Here is an 18,129-nt window from a genome sequence, read left to right as displayed (position 1 = left end):
TTTATATAAAAAAACTTGTATTTAAATACCTCACCCCCCCCCCCCCCCCACTTTTTTCATCTTATGTTATATCACCCCATCCCCTACATCCCCACTCCTATCTCACCCCACTGGTGAAAAGATGCATCTTAATCTTCAACAATCAGTACATATTTTTGGCTCATCTAAATATGATGTCTTTTTATTTATAACCAACTGATGATTTGTTAATTATTGGACTTATCAAATAAGAATAGCGTGTTTAAATAAACTGTGTTGATCACTCTTGGAAATAGATTGTAGTAAGAAAGATTTGTTTTTTTTATAATTATTTTTTTCATTATTCATACCTAAGGAAAACACTTGATAAATTGTATAAAATGAAGATTGAAATCTAACATTTTATCAGTTTCAGCTCCTGTTATAATGGGAAAGGTAATATATATTATATATATGAAATACCTCCTGGTTTTGCCACACACAACCCACCCGAAGGCTTGTAAGGTTAGAAAAAAAACCATGGAAACAGTTTACACAGGATATACTGAGACTTTATGGTGAGTTCAGATCATGCTTTCCCTAAATTGAATTAGTACCTTCCCATAATAGAACATTTTTAGAATTACTTTTGGTGATCCAATTTTACTTTTATTTTTAGAGTACCTTCACTTAACCTCCTGTATTGTCTTATTTTGTCTTTCCTGGTTATCATGCAAATTTGTTCATATTACCTGTCATTTCAACCATAATGTGAACGAATTTGCATGATGAACATGAAAGACAAAATAAGACAACAAAGGAGGTTAGGTGAAGGTACTCTAAGAATAAAAGTAAAATTTGATCACCAAAAGTAATTTTAAAATTTTCTACTAAGTAAAACCTCTAATTCAATTTAGGTAAAGCATGTTCTGAACTCACCATAAGGTCCCAGTACATCCTGTGTAAATCGTTTTCACGATTTTTTTCTAACCTAACATGCCTTTTTTTCAAAGAATGTTATATGTTATACTGTCTGTCCTTTCTATAAAATCATCAGTTTTTGTGTACTACTCCCATTTTCTAAAACCTAAAACTCAGAGTTTAACAGCAGAATAGTGCTGCAGCTAATCCAATGCTAAAAAACCAACTACTGTTGCAGCAATTTAATCTAAAGTTTAAATATTGTATTCAGAAAATGGAACTGATTTTGTGTATTCTTGCAATACTTACTCCAGTATTTTCAAGCTATTTTCAAGGTCATTTTTTTTTCTTCTCTTTGATGCTATATATGTTAACCAGCGTATTTGCCCTAAGATTTTTTTTCTTTATAAGACAATTAACATGGCCTATGCGCGTTGATAAGCTCCCAACTATGATTTAAATTTAAAACAAAACCAGGATTGTTAGATATAAAATTAGGCGTTATCCTCTTAGATTTTTTTTTTAATTTTAAAAACTTGAGTAATCCCCCCCCCCCCCCCTCGACAGCGAACAACTATTTTAGGTTAGGTTAGGTTATAGGCTAGGGAGCCGAGTGCTGCAGCTAGGCAGGCAAGGGGGCCAAGAGCTGCGTCCAGAGTTCATACTTCGCTGTTGGGGGGAGGGGGGGAGCTTTGTACTCAAATTTTCAAAATTGAAAAAAAAATTTCTAAGAAGATCTGAAAAATTTATACATAAATGTTTCCTCCTATATTGTTGAAAATAATGATTTTTCATTTTATTGTGTAAGCTGGAGAAATATTCTTAAGATTTTTAGGTAACTGTAATACAGGATGGTTTGAAGATAGAGCAACAGGTTATTCATATTAAAAATTTACTTTTTTGTAATTCTAAGATTGTGTAAATATATTTATTATTCATAAACTAATTCAAACTATAGAGTAATAATAACTTCTAAACTTCAGATAAGTCTTTAGATAATTTTTATTTAAAGATAGATGGATATTTGTTTATAGGAACATGTTACAAAGTTGTGCACAGGAATATGAACTGGTGGAGTGCACAAAATGAATGTTCATCCATGAATTCGAGACTTGCAATAATAAAAAACAGTGCTGACAATGAATTTATCAAAGGTTCATTAATAATCATTAGAATCAATGCAGAATTTGTCTAAAAATATAAAAATCGTCTTAAATCAGATTTAAGTTTGATATTAGAGTTAATGTTATTTAGGTTTAGTATTATGGTCTAACTCATATGGATTTAGTGGATATTGGATTGGAGCTAATGATCTTGCCTCTGAGGGTTCCTGGGTCTGGGATGATGGATCTTCAAGTAAATCTAATTTCTGATCCATAATTTTTGTTATAATAACTCATGAGATCATTTAATGGAGCATTTAATGTATATATTTAGTGACATTTAAAGATTGGCATCGAAATGAACCAAATAATGCTGGCAATGAAGACTGTGCATTGGTATCTATAATTTTATTTCTAATAGCTAATAAACATTAACTGACATGTATACTTTTAGTCCTTGATAGGAAAAAGATTACATAATGTCAATTAAAGGGAAAAAATAAATATTAATCATAGAGGGTTTTAAAGAAAAATGTACAGGAGTGAGGTTGTCCTGCTGATGGGTTTTTGCAGCTCACAAAAAAAACGGTTCTTATCAAGGTTTAATACTTTTATTGTAACTAAAAGTTTGGCCCCTAGCTTCTAGGGGCTTTATCTGAAGAGGTAATTTAAAAAATAAAAAAATAAGGGTGATTTTTTTGGGGGGGTTGGAGGTGTCCCACACCCAAGAAAATAGCTTAAAACTACCACATGACCAGTAGGTATATTCCCTGAAGAGTAAAATCCAATGGGTTCAATAGTTACCAGGATCGTAAGGGACAGACAGAAAGACAGACATACATCATTCTACTTTGTATTATAGATGATTAAATTTGGCACTTAATTATTTTTTATTTAGATTCATTCTAATTCTGTGTGGTGGGGGTCAGGTTACAAATGGAATGATGCATCTTGCTGGTATGCTGGAAATTTTGGTGCAGTATGTCGGAAACCTGTTTGCAAGTAGGAAAAAAAATTAATTATTTATGTTTTTTAAATTGCTAATTTAACCCATTAGTGCCGAGCGCCACTTTTATGGGCCGATCGAGCTGAAAGTTTCAGGGAAGCTTTATAATGGTCAAAACGGAATTCGTATTTTTTTGTTTTGCTCTAGTGGCGTGCACAGGAAAGTTGCAAAAAAACCCGGTTCGGCTCGGCCATAAATACCAACCAGGCATTATTACCCATTTTTGGTGCTTTCCCCCGGCGTTAAAACCCGGTTTTCCTGTAAAAACCCGGTTATTTTGACCAAAAATCGAAAAATGTAATATTTGAACGCCAAAACTGAGATGAACACTTTTTAGAACTTTGATACGATCTGTAATTGAAAACTACAGAACCTCATGTAATCTATAGAGCTACAAGTATAATACGAAGCGATTTATTTCAAATTTCGTGTTTAGCTGGCGATTTCGGGTAAAAAAACCCTGTTTTGTTGTTGTTGTCAAAAAAGATCTATTAGTGAAACCGGGTAATAAAAATTTCAGACTCCAAATGGAAATGCCGAACCGGGCATATATAGGGCGTAAAAAACGATAAAAAAATCATATAAAAAATAATAATTTAAATAAAACGAATTCACAAATAGATGTACTTGTCAATAAACTTTAGATTTAACGAAAAAAATCAGCGACTTTACAATAAAAACAAAAAAGTTAGATGGGGTATTTTGAATTTTCATGATTTTCAAACTTTGTTGATCTATACCGGCAAACGGAAGTAAGCAAAACTGCCTGCTCCAGGGGGAAATGAAAGCCAGGGTAGTAGAGGGGGGATTCATACTGAGAATGATGCAATTATGAAGCCGGAAACCGTTTTTTTTTACATTTTCTGGAACCGGGTTTTAAAACCCGTTTCGGCACTAATGGGTTAAGTATCTCACATTTTGATAATTAGCATATGATAAAAATTCTAACATATGTAAAGGTTACCCTTAATTTAAATATTTCAATTTAATTACATGTGTTCAAATTGTAATTCCATGTCATAATTTGAGTGTTTCATTTTTAATATACCTAAACTTAAAATTTATTTATTTAAACAGATGAAGCCAAGCAAAAAGAACAACAAGAATTGTTGGAGGAATCACTACTGAAAAGAATGAGTATCCTTGGCAGGTATGTTTTTGAAAGTAGTCTCATGATTTTTGGTTAAGTAAAAATGAAACTTTTTTAGGTAGGTAAAGATAGGATTTAAGATTGGGTTCTGGGGAGAGTGGGATCTATGAAATTGTTTTAGGTTTATTACATACATTATATAATTGACAATTCTGGTTTTGTGTGCTGCCTCTCCTCCTCCCGCACCCATGTGGTGGTTTTCAATGTTTTAAAACAAATACATTTGAAAAATTATTGAAATCAAATTTAAGTTAAAATTTGGTTTAAGTCTTTATTGCAAATTTTACATACAACATGGCCTTTGCATAGGACTACTCTTGTTACATTTGTACTTAATCTTGCCAAGCTACCTGCCTTAGTGGCAATGTGAGACCTTGCTAGCTTATCTAGGTACATACAAGCAGTCGCGCTCTGCATGTCCTACTTTGTACAACCATTCTTTCAATATTTCTGTATAACATAATGCATTGTGACACTGAAATTAATAAAGCATAAATGAAAAGAGCGTTGTTGAATTCCTGAAGTTACAGTAAATATTTGTTTCATCTTAAAAATCCTTCTTTGTTTGCACAAATTAAAAAAAAATTAATGAAGTTACCACTAAGGAGAATTGATACCCATGGCAGGTAAACATACCAGTCCGTCTGCTATGAGGATGAATCATTTTCTCAGCTGCTATTAATGAGATATGGCATACCCGCCTTGGCCCGAAACAGGCACAACTTGTTACCATGCACAGTTGGGACTTCTCAGACAAAGGTTGTGCATCTCAAAGAGTTAGTTGTTTGATGGGCCTATGCACGCTTTACACCGCAATAATAAATGGAGTATGTTTCAAGGTGCGTTGAGATGTCTAGTACCCGAGGTTACATAAAGCCACGTAGAGTCATCATCATCAATGAGACATTGATGTAATTTTGTTAATTGTGTCTTTTTACTATTTAAAGTGGCTGTGAATTTGCAAATAACGTTATATATATAGGTAGATAACTGACAATTGAAGATAAATCTTTAAAATATTGCCTAAAAAAATGATAAATATTTAATTAGATGAAAAAGAATTTTCAAATTTTCCAAACAGAATGATACTGCTCCTATCATTATTATGAAAACTGAATAATAAATGCATTAAACACGAACAATCCCAGTGATTTATAGGGAATTGTATTCAAAATAGATAAAGCATTGTGTATTTTTTAAAATGTCATTTAAAAGTAACACAACATGATTATCATTTTAATGATAAAAAATGCAAAAAAGAAAAATAGTTGAAGTTCGAAAAATAAAATGTTTTTTACCGGCACGACATTTCATTACCTCTCTCTCTCTCTCTCTCTCTATCTATCTGTCTTTCTCTCCATCTCTCTCTCTCTCTCTATTCTCTCTCTCTCTCTCTCTCTCTCTCTCTTTCTCTCTCTCTCTCTATCTCTTTCTCTCTCTCTCTCTCTATATATATATATAGTTTACAAAAGAGGTAATATTTTCAATGGAAGAAGTTGGAGTTCATAACTATTTTCAGAAATCTTCAAACTTGTTTTACCCCTTCTCTTTTTCGTTTCCCTTCTTTCTGGATAAATCTGGAGAATATATAGGTGTACATACAAATGCGCCAATTTTTTTTATAAATCTTTTTAAAAATCTTACATCTGTTTGGTTTTACTTTGCAATTAAGATCTTTTAGGAATGAGGAAGGTTTTGAACTATTTTAGGAGACCATAGCTCCACCCTCCCAAATTAAAATCCCCCCCCCCCAAATTTTTAAAAAAATATTTCTTATTAAAACTCAAATTAAAAAGTAGAAGGGTGGTTGAATTATCCCCCTGCCACCTTAAGAACACCTAGAGGTTTCTATGGGGGGCGTTGCCCCTAGTCTTTCTTGAATTAAAAGCTATGTCTTGCATTTTTTTTTCAATTAGGTGTTTGATCATGAATTGCATCAATGCATATGGTAAAAATATTTTTCTTATTTAATTGTTATCATAATTAGATAAAATAGTTATGTTTGAAAATTGTTTTAATAGCTATTATTATATTTTGCATTTTTAAAGAAACGTGAAAATTTAGATCAGAAATTTGCGTAAAGTGTATAAATTTTGCGTCATTTTATTTTCTTATATTTCTTACCCGTCATCATATTTTCTACCTAATTCTACAACTCTACCTAGGGGAGTGGGCGTTTTAGGCAGAAGGAGTGTGTGTGGGTGTGTTCGTGTGTGTGTAGCTACGTTGGGGGAGTGGACGTTTTAGGCAGAATGAGTGTGTGTGGGTGTGGGCGTGTGTGTGTGTGTGTGTGTAGATACATGGGGAGAGTGGGCATTTTAGGCAGAATGAGTGTGTGTGGGTGTGTGTGTGTGTGAATGTTAGGCTACGTAGTGTGTGTGTGTGTGTAGATAATTTGGGTGTGTGTGTGTGGATTATTACTAATCTTTCATTGACTTAAAAAATAGAATACTAATTTTTAAGGAAATATTTAGTAAAATGACTGAATCTTTTGCTAAAAGTGTGTAGCAAATATAATATACTTTTACTTTTTAAACAATTTAATTCTTAAATATTATTCTTTATAGAGATTTAATCAATTTTTCTTTTGTCTTCATAACGACTCAAAAATACCGAAATTTGGTCAATCATTTTATAAAATATAAGGAATTTTGTCATTACATTTTAAAAAAGTATGAAGACAAATATTAATAGAGATTTATCACAAAAATCTTTCCTAAGTATAGATTTTTTAGTTTTTATCTGCAAGCAAAGAAATGGCTTATTTTCTCATAGTTTAATTATTGCTCAAACTTTTACAGTAAGTTTGTGTGGAAATGATTTCAGCATTTAATCTGATTTTTTTTAACTTAGTTCAACTTTTAAGGCATTATTCTATGAAAATGAAGGTAAGGTAAGAAAAGGTAAACAAAAATGCATTTTGAAAAAATAAATTCTTTATCACTTTAACACTTAACAGCTTTAACTCACGTTTTTTGAACTTCCAAAAGGCTCTAAGAGAAGGGTTAGCATCAACTAACTTTATCCATTCATATGTTGGACAATTTATAATTATTTAATATAACTTATAGGTTGGACTAGTCCAAGACATTGGCCTTACCCCATTCTGCGGCGGCTCTATTGTCAGCAGAAAGGTAAAGACAACTGTTTTAAAACGCGGCACTTTGATTTCAACTGAAATTGAATTACCAAAAAGCCCTTTTTACTTTTAAAAACTAAATATTCAAATTTTCATAATTGAGAAAAATATTAAAGCTGTGTCAGTAATGTCTCTGATTATCCTTGTTTTAGACCATCGTGACTGCTGCCCATTGTACAGAAGGAAAAGCTGCCAGCAGCATCTGGGTTCTGGTAAGTAGGATTTTTATCACATTTTTAGTAATGCAGATATATCTATATAAGTAACTAGCGGCTAAGCCCATAGAGGCCTCTAGGGCACTTGAGGAGTGGGAAGTTCTCCTCCCCCCTCCCCATAGTTTCAAAGACAAACATCAAGCTACTTTGTATTATAGATTACTACAGACAAACATAACCACACAGACAAATACATATAGAATAACTTTACTATTACAAATGCTGTTGTTAGGTTGCAGAACATGACCTGACCAAATCTGATGGAGAGAGATATGTTAAAGTTTGTGGAAAGGCTGAACATCCCAACTATAACTGGAGGTGCCCTCATTGTTTTCATAGATTAACTTTTCACTAATTTTACTTATCATTTTATCAATTGCATACTTTAAGAAAAAGCTGAAGATTTATACTCTTTTTGGAAAGTCATGAAGCCCAAGTAAAAGTACATTTCCGTCATTCATTCACTTCTAACTTAATGGTAGGAGTCTAAAAAGGGATAGCAATCCTTCATTGCAAGTTAGTTAAAAGCTCACACTGAATTCAGAGTTCCAACTCTAAATCCTAATATATCAAGGTATGTTACTGTTATATTCAACTTAGCTGAAGTAGCTGTTATATATTTTTTTAGACATAATGTTCTTATACTATGATATTCCTATGAGTTATTTTTAACTATATTAATAATAATGTTAAATAATCTGATTTTATCTATAATGCATCAGTGTGTAAACTTTGGTTGCCTTTTTTTACACTAAATTGTAAAATACATTTATATATTTTAAAAAGCCTTTAATTCACTCGTTTAAACATAATAGCGGTGTAACTATAGGACATTTTAACTTTTGCAGCTTAGTACTTATTAGATTGCTATAATATAAGGTATATATATAAGGACTTAGTCTTTAAATAAGATATCATAAGAATATCATACAAACTTTAACTACTGAACAACAATCTCTTTAACAACTTTTTTGCCAATGATGGTATACTTATTTTAAAGAAAATCGGTTTTGCAGGAAAATAACTCCAACTATTCAAATTTAAAAAGTTATTTACAATTTTAACTTGCAAAGGTTGTTAAATTTAGAAGATGAAAAACATACATCAAAACTATTTATTTGATAGATATTTTATATTTTTAGCACAGATGATAACGATTATGCTACACTTCTGCTCTGTGAGGAACTTACTTGGGCTGAGGTAAAAACATAAAACTATTTTGGATGTGAAGATACTCTCTAGGTATATGTGTTGGAATGACGTGTTTTCCTCCTTCTGTCTGTCTTTCTCTGTAAACTTTTTTTTCTTTCTACTTTCCTCTATTTTTCTGTATTTCCAATTTTTAAAGCATTGTATGATCAATCATTACAGACATACAGTTACAGTTACTAATATATAAAGTAAGGAAGTCAAAGCTTAATTGCAAAGGTTTGTTGATAAATGGTGGTAAACATTCTTTTCTATATCATATATATACGTCTAAATAATAAAAACCTTTTTCATCTTAGATAATAGAAAATAATAGAATAAACAAATTTCAGGATGTTGCCCCTGTTTGTATGCCAACTTCCAGTATAGGTAAATGTTAGCAACAATATTATATTCTGTAGTAGAAGTTTAGGAATTGAAGATAAGGGGAAGAAAAATACAAAAAGATAAACAATTAATGTTCATTAGGTATCCTTCTTTTCTCATAGTGACTAGCTTAATAGGATACTTCATGATTCATAACCAAACTATTATTTCCCTCACAGAGTGCAATGTTGAACCATCTCATCTTTTAATTAAAATACATTAAAATAAGTGGGCGGGGTAGTTTTCATTTGATTGTTTATTACTTCAGCTCATATGTCATATTGGATGCTTGGTAATCCTGCAGGGTTAGGCATAGGGAATACATTACCCCTTTCAATTAATATAGTATACTTCCTAAAATAAGGTGGAGGGAGAAAAATCTGTTTGTAGGAAAACACCTTGGACACTTTTTATCTTATTTCATAGATGCGGGGGGGGGAGCACTGGACTCATATAATTTTTAAGTATTGGGCACCATGTTTCAAGTAACTATCATATTGCCTTAATTTTTATCCCCTTTGATAATGTATCTGTATAGCTAACCAATATGAGAACAAGGCAGCTGTTGTTACTGGATGGGGAAACCTGTACTCTGGTGGTCCTAGTCCTAATAAGCTCCAGGTATATCTAACATTAATATAAGGATATGACATTCTATAAAAAATTCCTTTTTTATGTCTTGTACTTTATTGGTAAGAATTAGGGGAACATTTCTTGAGTTTCCAGTAGACCAAGTTCTTTTAACTTTATTTAGTCACAATTGAATCACACAACAAAAAGGACAATAATTTTTGGACAATGTACTGTACCTGAGCAAGGACCTGTCTGCTATTTATAGCTAGATGACTTTTTTTATAGATGAAATAAAAATATGTCCTCATGTATTATGTGTATACTTTCTAACCAATAATATAGTTGGATTGTACCCTTTGTTCCTCGTGGCCTAAATAAGTGATCTAGACTTTTTATATTTATTTGCAAAAGAATCTTGAAGTAAAAGTTATATGTGTAATTATTTGTAGGAAGTGACAGTAAACACAATGTCTAATTCAGCCTGTTGTACCTCTACTGCTTACTCTTGTACCTTAATTAAAAGCAGGTATTATAGTTAAAGGGACTGTGAACGAGAAAATTTCTCATCAGATTATCAAACCTTAACATCATCTCATTCACATAATCTCAAAGATAGGGCAAAAATGTCTCTAGTTTCCTTAAAAATCAGCTTTTTCCACCGATTTTCAAAAGGTTCAGGAAAGGAAGAAATTTTCTGGACTATATAAATGTGAATTAAATTTCTTTTTCTCCCACTATAGCTAAAACTAAACATTTTGACATATTATTATTTTATTACTTTAAATAACCTCTGAGATTCAACCCTTTGTAGACAGTGAGGTATTTTTTGTCAATAATACGAATTTAAAATAGATCTTTATTAACTAATTACTACATTATTAAAAAAACTAATTAGCAATTTTATATCATAAAATAAATCCTTAACAGTAAGTAAATTGTTTTAACTATATATGACAAGTTAAATATCCCTACAAACATTATAAGAAACAAAACCGTTCAGATTTTCCCTGTTTCATCCTTTTTACCTCCCAAAATATCATAAAATCAAGACATTATTTCTGGATATTTTTGTTAATAGGACGTTTTTGGTTGATCAGTGTAGTGAAATGTGCTTGAAAATGTTAAGATTTGATAAACAGATGAGAAATTTTTACGTTTACACTCCCTTTAATCAATTACAAACAAAAATTTTTAGCCAGGGAGGAGGTCTGCTTCATAATAAAGTATATTGGAAATGGTACCTACTGCTACTTTGTTAGATGAACAAAATTAATCACTTGGCCATAAAAAGGATAAATTCTTAACTTAGTTATTTTAAAACTTAGTGTTGTGCAATGAAAGGGTTAGTTGTGTGCAATATTTGTATATAAGTGCCTTGGGACCTACAGGAAAGGTCTGTCATTCTGGATGAATGTTTTTTTTTCATAAAACACTCAAGCCCTTCCAACAAGGATTCTGGCAGGGTGGTTCTGGATTGCCTTAGAGTTTTCAGTGAATTCATTTTGATAATAAACTATAAAAAGGCCTATTCTTAATCATTTTAAGGTTCTCATACTGATAATTCTTTTTAGGTAATGCTCTCCCACATATTAAATGGCAATCATATTGCCATAAGGTCTTACAGCCCCCCTCCCCTTCTACATCTAAATAATTTAGTATGATCTGTGCCTCTGCACCCAACAAGGATGCCTGCCAGGGTGATTCTGGAGGACCTTTGGTGGTCTCTGAGAATAACTCTTACACACTTGCTGGTCAGTATTTTACAGTAACAATTTCTGGTATTATGGTTTTCTATTTCATTTTTTCACTCTCTCTACCCATGCTGTCTCTCTGTCTCTTTCTAAAAAACTACTAATGTATGATATTTTTATTTGAATCACATCTATAATTGTGATGTAAAATGGTGTATCAGTCATATTTTTAAAAACAAAGATAAAAAAATATATACATATATAAGTAAGGGCAATAAATTATTCAATCTAACAACGCACAATAACAAATCATTGGCAACATCAAATGGATGAAAACAAATTATTGAAAAGACAAGTTAGCTGTGTCATATCATAACAGTAAATACAATAGGATAATTCACTTTCTAGATTGTTTCTATGATAATCATGTGATTTTAAATTAATATAAATTTATAATTTTTTTAGGTATTGTAATTGCGGGCTTTGGATGTGCTGAGGTATATATTTGATTACAGTAGCTATAGTTTAGCTGCACACATTCATTTTTATGTTTTGTCAAATTTACAACAATGGACATAAAATACGAGGGTGTTCTGAGAGATTCTCAAATACCCTGATAAAATGTTTCTCCAGCTGGCTATAAAATGATACAACCTATCCCCCCGCCCCTAATCATGGAGGAATGTATTAACTAATATCTGTATTGGATAGACATGAATACAACATCAATTATCTTGATATGATGGTAGAAAGAACCAATTCTATTAACTCATGAATGTGATCAGAAAATTTTTAATGGATAGTTTTAGATTTGAAGTAGTAATGTTGAATTAACAGAAGCCTAATTACTCTATAAGTAAAAAAAATACAAAATTAAATTCCTCAGTGGTTATAAAAGAAATATTTCTGACTTTTTCATAATTTAGACCTACAACTGACATAAGAATTGGTTCTACTCGACATTAGTATGGCTTTACTGAATTACCATGAAACAAATTTTCTATGAAAAATATATTGTCCTTCAATAAAGCTCATATAAAAAAATTTACACAATATTTTGCTTAACCTAACCTAACATTTTAGATAACTTTCCAACAATATTTTTAGGCTAATGCTCCTGGAGTGTATGCAAGAGTCACATATCAATTAGGATGGTTGAATGTAAGTTTTTTTTCTAATAATTGTTGGCAGAGGAATATGAATGATGATGATAAATCATCTTTAAATTCTTTATTTATACTTAGTCAATATCATTTATAGTCTATTTTTTTTACCCTTTCTTCTTTTGCTTGTAAATACAAGAATAAAGAATAAAGCAGGCAGAGAGTAGTGCAAGATAGACAAGTAGATAGAGAGAGAGAGAGAAAAAAAAAGAGGGAAAACAGGGTGGATAGAGAGGGAGAGAAAGAAATACTACTAATACAAGAACAGCATTACTGAAGGATTTAAGAACAGACAGACAGACTAAAAAGGCAGGAAATAAACAAATGGACAAACAGACACTATCCTTAACAGTTTTATTACTCAAAGTCTTATTAATTTTTTTTTCAGAGTAACATTCAAGGTTCCACATGTCCTCCCTGAATAACCTGAAAACAACACACATGAACTAACCAATGCAAAAAAAAATTTAAATTTAAAAAATATATTTTTTATTTATACTTTTTCTTTTAATTTATCACAAAATACATTTTATCAATAATTTATTTTAATCATTATTTAACACCTGGATTCCATGACATGACTGTTTGGAAAAAGGTATAACATAAGAATTATGAAGCAACCTTAATTTTTATATTTAATCAGGCATTAATTTGTGATTTCTTTTTTTTTAGAATAATGGTGGCAAATAAATCAATTAAGGCCATATCAAAAAGTCATTTTCTTTAAATACGTCAAAAAAAGACTTAATAATTCTATTGCATTTTTTTTTAAATTAAAATTTTGCTTTTCAGAAATCTCTAGTGAAAGTTTATTGACTGATAAAATGTGTCTTGCATTATATTTATAAGAAAGTAATTGAATGTCTGTGACACTGTCTGTCTTTACCAAAAAATCTTGCTCACTGCTAAACCTATATGGTTCTCATTTACAATGAAGGTTTATAACTATTTTAGTGGAGGTTACCACCACTCTAACTAAAGAATTTGTCTCTCCAAAAAATAATCCCTCCAATTATTTTAACTTTTATTTTTAAAACTGAAATTGAAAGTATAAAGGGATAGTGGGTCAACTTACTCCACACACTAAAGTGCCCCTAGAGAATTGTAGGTGCATAGCTACTAGTCAATAAATAAGGTATGCAATTTATTATCACCTTGGTAAGAAGAAAGGTACTAAAAACAGGTGAACACCAAAACTTCATACTAAAATTATTGAAATGGATAACTTTGATTAAACAGATTATCATCAGCCTGGTTTTTATCAAGCTGTGTAAACTAAACCTATTTATAAAGATGTGATGATGTTAAATAATAATGAAAAAATTTTTCTGTCCATGTACATATTTTAAACCACACTAGTTGATTAGGTTACCTATTGCCTGCAGTAGAACATGAAAGCCATTTCACATTATTTTTTTAATACCATAAAATACTGTAAATGTTATAAAATACTACAATGCAACGTAATAAAACTATGAAGGTCTTACCTTGAATTTATATTGCCAGTAGTTTGAAGCAACTGATAAATAATTCAGAATTCACAATATATTCAAACAAGTTGACAAGTGTTATTAAAACTGAAGCATTTCAAAAGCCATTGCTGACTTATTATTGACACTTTTTTAAACAGAGAGGCATGATGACATATATTTAGATAGTGTATACATTTGTGATTAATAAAAGGTTCGACCAAAATTGCTTAAAATGTTAAAATACAAGCATATGCTGGCGAATCTTAAGCCAAGTAGTGTCATCTATTGTACTGCAGAATATGAATATAAGTGATAACCAAACTAAACTTGATCATGTACACTGCACTGGTAGTATTTTAAGATAAAATTGCACACCTTGGGAAAAGACAACAATGCAAAGGCAATAATTTCTGGCCTAAGTTTTCAACAATTATAGCAAAAGATGGGCCGAAACACAAGATAGTTGTAATAACTTACTCTCCCTCCTAAAAAAAGTGCTTCAAGAAAAAAACAGAACACGACAAGAAGGGGTGGGGGGGGGGGAGTTGTAAGTGTAAGGGAACATACAAAAGCAAATACATGGGAAAAGGAAAAATAGAGCAGGTCATGGGAATTCAAGAAATGGAATTAAAACTGATTAGGTGCATATTTCATTGATATATGCTATTTATGAGCTACATTTGGCCAGCCCTAACATAAATCAAGGAACAATTTATGCTGCTATTACTATATATACACACCTCTTAGTGCAGTAAGTCAAGCAAATATAAAGGGTGAGCAAAAAAAATGCGTAGATTTTTAAAATTTAAATTGCGCGGCTTGAATTAATATTAGAAAAATGTTATGCATATTGCATACCGTTAGAATCCCTATGAAGTGTATTTTTTGAAAATATAAGAATGATTTCTCTGCTGCATATGTTAGGGAGCTACTTGGTAACATGTCCCAACTGACTTAAAACTTGACTTGCGAGTAAAATTGGGACGCTTTACCACCTAATTCCTAAATTATTTGTAGTACAGGCACTGTTTTTATATTTCCAAAAAATAGAATTCAAACGATTCTAACGGTATGCAATACATTTTTCTAACACAAGCCACGCAATTTGAATTTTAAAAATCTATGCAGTTATTTTTGCACACACTATTCTCTAAAATTTAGTAATATACTCGCAAGTCAAGTTTTACGTCAATTAGGACATTTTAACGCGTAGCTCCTTACCAATGCGTAGCACAGGAATCGTTTTTATATTTCCTAAAAATACAGTGCATAGTGGATCTAACGGTATGCATAACATTTTTCTACTACTAACACAAGCCGCGCAATTTGAATTTTAAAAATCTAAGCAATTTTTTTTTGCTCACCCTTTAGCTTAGTCAGAACTATTAATTAAATTTGTCACTTTTAACACTAACAAGTAATTTCTTCATGTTTCTTTACTTTCTTTCACTTCTTTTTTTAATAAAATAAAAACAATTTTATTATATAAAGTAATAAGGTATTTGGTCAGAAGCTTAAGATTTTGAAATTCCTGTTTTTACTTTAAAGAATTTTGTCTTTACATTTTTGAATTGTTTTAAACAGAGAGGATTTGTTAATTTTTACAAAGCCAAGGTTGTGTGATTAAAAAGATAGCATTGTCCTGTAATTTTGAATGGTTTATGCATTTCTATTTCTAATTTAATTTTTGTTTTTCTATCTAATCTAGGTTGTGTGATTTTAAATATAAGAAATGTTGAGAATTTCTAAATTGATTTTAAGAGATTTCGTGATTTTTTAACATAATAAGGTTTGTGAGAGTTGCTATCCTTATTCTTCTATATAAAGTGTTTTTGTACCTACGTGGCTTTGCTCATCTTACTTAGTATAACCTAACCAAACATAGGCATGAAAACTATATCATTTTTTTTCTGATTGATTAAGATTACCTTGGTATGCTTTTAAAGTATAATTTAATTTAGCTTGAAAAAAAGGAGCGATTTAAAAGGATAAGACAATGACCAATAAATTTATGTACACCCCTAATGATCTACACAAAGTAATCTCTTTCTGTAGGTTTCAATTAGTGATTGAAACGTCTCCAACCAGTTGCGTAAGATCTATGGGCGAGTAAAGTTTTGGTGCCAAAAATCAAATTTGTGTTTTGTTATAATACAAGTTAACCCTTAACAGTGGGGGGGGGGGGGTGTCCACTAAACAAAGATATATACTGTACATATATGCAAAAGTATTTATATGCTGCGTAAATAATGCATATTCCCTGGTCAATTAGTATTCAATTTGTTCATCCAGTAGGATGGGAGGTAATGGGGTAAAGGGAGGGGCAGACTTTTTAACTCAGGCTTCCTTACATGTCTACATTGTTAGGCTAATTCTTACATAATTAACAATTAGAGGAATTCTTTTTTTGAAGAAAATTCAAACTGACTGATCCTAATTGTAGAAAATCAACATTGTTAAACACATTGTTCATTGCAATGAAAATTTATTAAAAATCACACACATAAATAAAGAAAATAAAAAAGGATAAATATTGGTGTAGGTCCAAGGTTAAGTGCTGTATTTCATCAAGTCAAATTAATATCTTGGGCAAGTCTGAGATCCAGAAGTAATTTTATTTATCCAAGGCATTACTTCGGTGACCCTGTAAAAATTAAAATAACATTTGAGTTATAATTATTTTAATTTAAAAAAATACTTTCTCACAAGAGCTATAAATTAAATCATACTGTTGGGCGATTTGACCTCAAAACTAGAAAAGAAGTACTAGAAAATCAGTCACTACTAATAAGATTTGTAGAGTCAATATAATAAATGGGTTCTAATAATTTAATGACATTATATACTAACAGTGAGTTAAATTGCAAAATCAATAAAGGCATTTTTAGTTAGTATAACCAGATTGCCATTGCTTACATAAAAAGTGTAAATATTTAATCTTAAAGAATGTCTGTATAACTATTTCTATAAATATATTCTATAGAGTCAGCAAAGAATAGAAGATACTGCTATCAACACTATTAAAAGACATAATTATACCTTCCATAAACTCCTGGCATCTTTGCATATGCACAAGGTTTAGGACCAAATGAAGTGACGCCTACTATTTCATAGTTCTGCCCAGGTGTAACACCATTCCTAGTCCCAGAAGTTATCAGAGGACCTCCAGAATCATCCTATATCAATGATAGATTAAACAGTATATTTAACAGTGGGTTCCAATTTTAGAAATAAGGCTTATGGTATTATTTTGAACTAGTTAGCTATTTATATATTTACCATTATATTATGATAAAGTCTAGCAAGAACACCTGCTCCCCCTTGGATCGATATGAACATATTATGAAAACCTATAACCATGTATCATACATATTTACATGATAGATATATTACTAGTATAGTACTATGTTGAACTTGTGCTGCAGAAATCTCAAAATATATTTTAAGACTTTTATGCCCTGTGTGCAGCTGTTTTATACATCTTTGTTTATAAAAGGTGTTGAAAAAACAATTGCTTCACATTCTCAATATGAACGCCTTAGTTTTGGTCAAAAAAATAACAATTCATGCTCATGTAATGATATTAATAAAACAATACTGAATTTGAATCTCCTCACCTCTCAAGAGCAATTCAGCCCTTGTGAAAAATTTTGCCTTACCAGGAGATTTTATATTTTATTACATATTAAGACAGGTTCATCTTTTTTTTTTAAAAAAGAACAAACCTTCTTAAAACCCTTATTGGTCAGGTCTCTTTCCAGACCTTAATTAATTGGAGTGGGGTTGTTAATGCCCCCTATTATCTCGGCTCCTATTAGAGATAAAGAACGAAAAATTTTTGTGCATTTCCCCTGTTAGATAATGAATTTCCAACTTTGTTTTAGGTCCTTTATTACTTTAAAAATTTAAGCAGCTGTAATTTTTTTATTTTAGAAAACAATTTCTTGTGGTCGTACACGGTCATGCGTCATATTAGAAGGGTGACAAAAATTTCAAATCTCATGTTTTTGCTATTTTTCTTTATGAGATAAAAGCAATGATTGCAAGATTATTTAATTAGCTATATCATAAAGAAAATTTTTTCTCAAATAGCGAAATATGAGATCTGAAATTTGCGTCATACTTCTAACATGGCATGAGAAATGGCATTTTATTAGACTCAA

At 31.0% G+C, this 18,129-nt stretch overlaps 1 protein-coding gene across 2 annotated transcripts; it reads left to right on the top strand.

The window, feature by feature from the left end:
• Nucleotides 1–1,148: 1,148 nt before the first annotated feature.
• Nucleotides 1,149–13,035, top strand: LOC145333772 (trypsin-1-like). 2 transcript variants are annotated; one of them, XM_080179001.1, is made up of 12 exons: nucleotides 4,063–4,138; nucleotides 7,210–7,272; nucleotides 7,430–7,489; nucleotides 7,725–7,810; nucleotides 8,635–8,692; nucleotides 9,034–9,070; nucleotides 9,606–9,688; nucleotides 10,090–10,166; nucleotides 11,297–11,391; nucleotides 11,797–11,828; nucleotides 12,439–12,492; nucleotides 12,883–13,035. In XM_080179001.1, the coding sequence occupies exons 6-12, from the start codon at nucleotides 9,052–9,054 to the stop codon at nucleotides 12,913–12,915; spliced, it is 393 nt and encodes a 130-aa protein (XP_080035127.1). In that variant the 5' UTR covers nucleotides 4,063–4,138; nucleotides 7,210–7,272; nucleotides 7,430–7,489; nucleotides 7,725–7,810; nucleotides 8,635–8,692; nucleotides 9,034–9,051; the 3' UTR covers nucleotides 12,916–13,035. The 2 variants fall into 2 exon arrangements, 1 of the variants encoding a protein (XP_080035127.1); XR_013884596.1 differs by lacking the exons at nucleotides 9,034–9,070; nucleotides 9,606–9,688; nucleotides 10,090–10,166; ... (2 more) ...; nucleotides 12,439–12,492; nucleotides 12,883–13,035 and adding exons at nucleotides 1,149–1,214; nucleotides 1,715–1,753; nucleotides 1,914–2,033; ... (1 more) ...; nucleotides 2,317–2,378; nucleotides 2,881–2,984 and having other exon boundaries at nucleotides 4,066–4,138; nucleotides 8,635–8,693.
• The last annotated feature ends 5,094 nt before the right edge of the window (nucleotides 13,036–18,129 follow it).

This window comes from Acartia tonsa, chromosome 12 (genome assembly GCF_053477335.1).
Source record: "Acartia tonsa isolate MP-2025a chromosome 12, ASM5347733v1, whole genome shotgun sequence".
NCBI classification, from domain to species: Eukaryota; Metazoa; Arthropoda; class Copepoda; order Calanoida; family Acartiidae; genus Acartia; species Acartia tonsa.
This window is presented reverse-complemented; position numbering and strand designations above follow the sequence as displayed.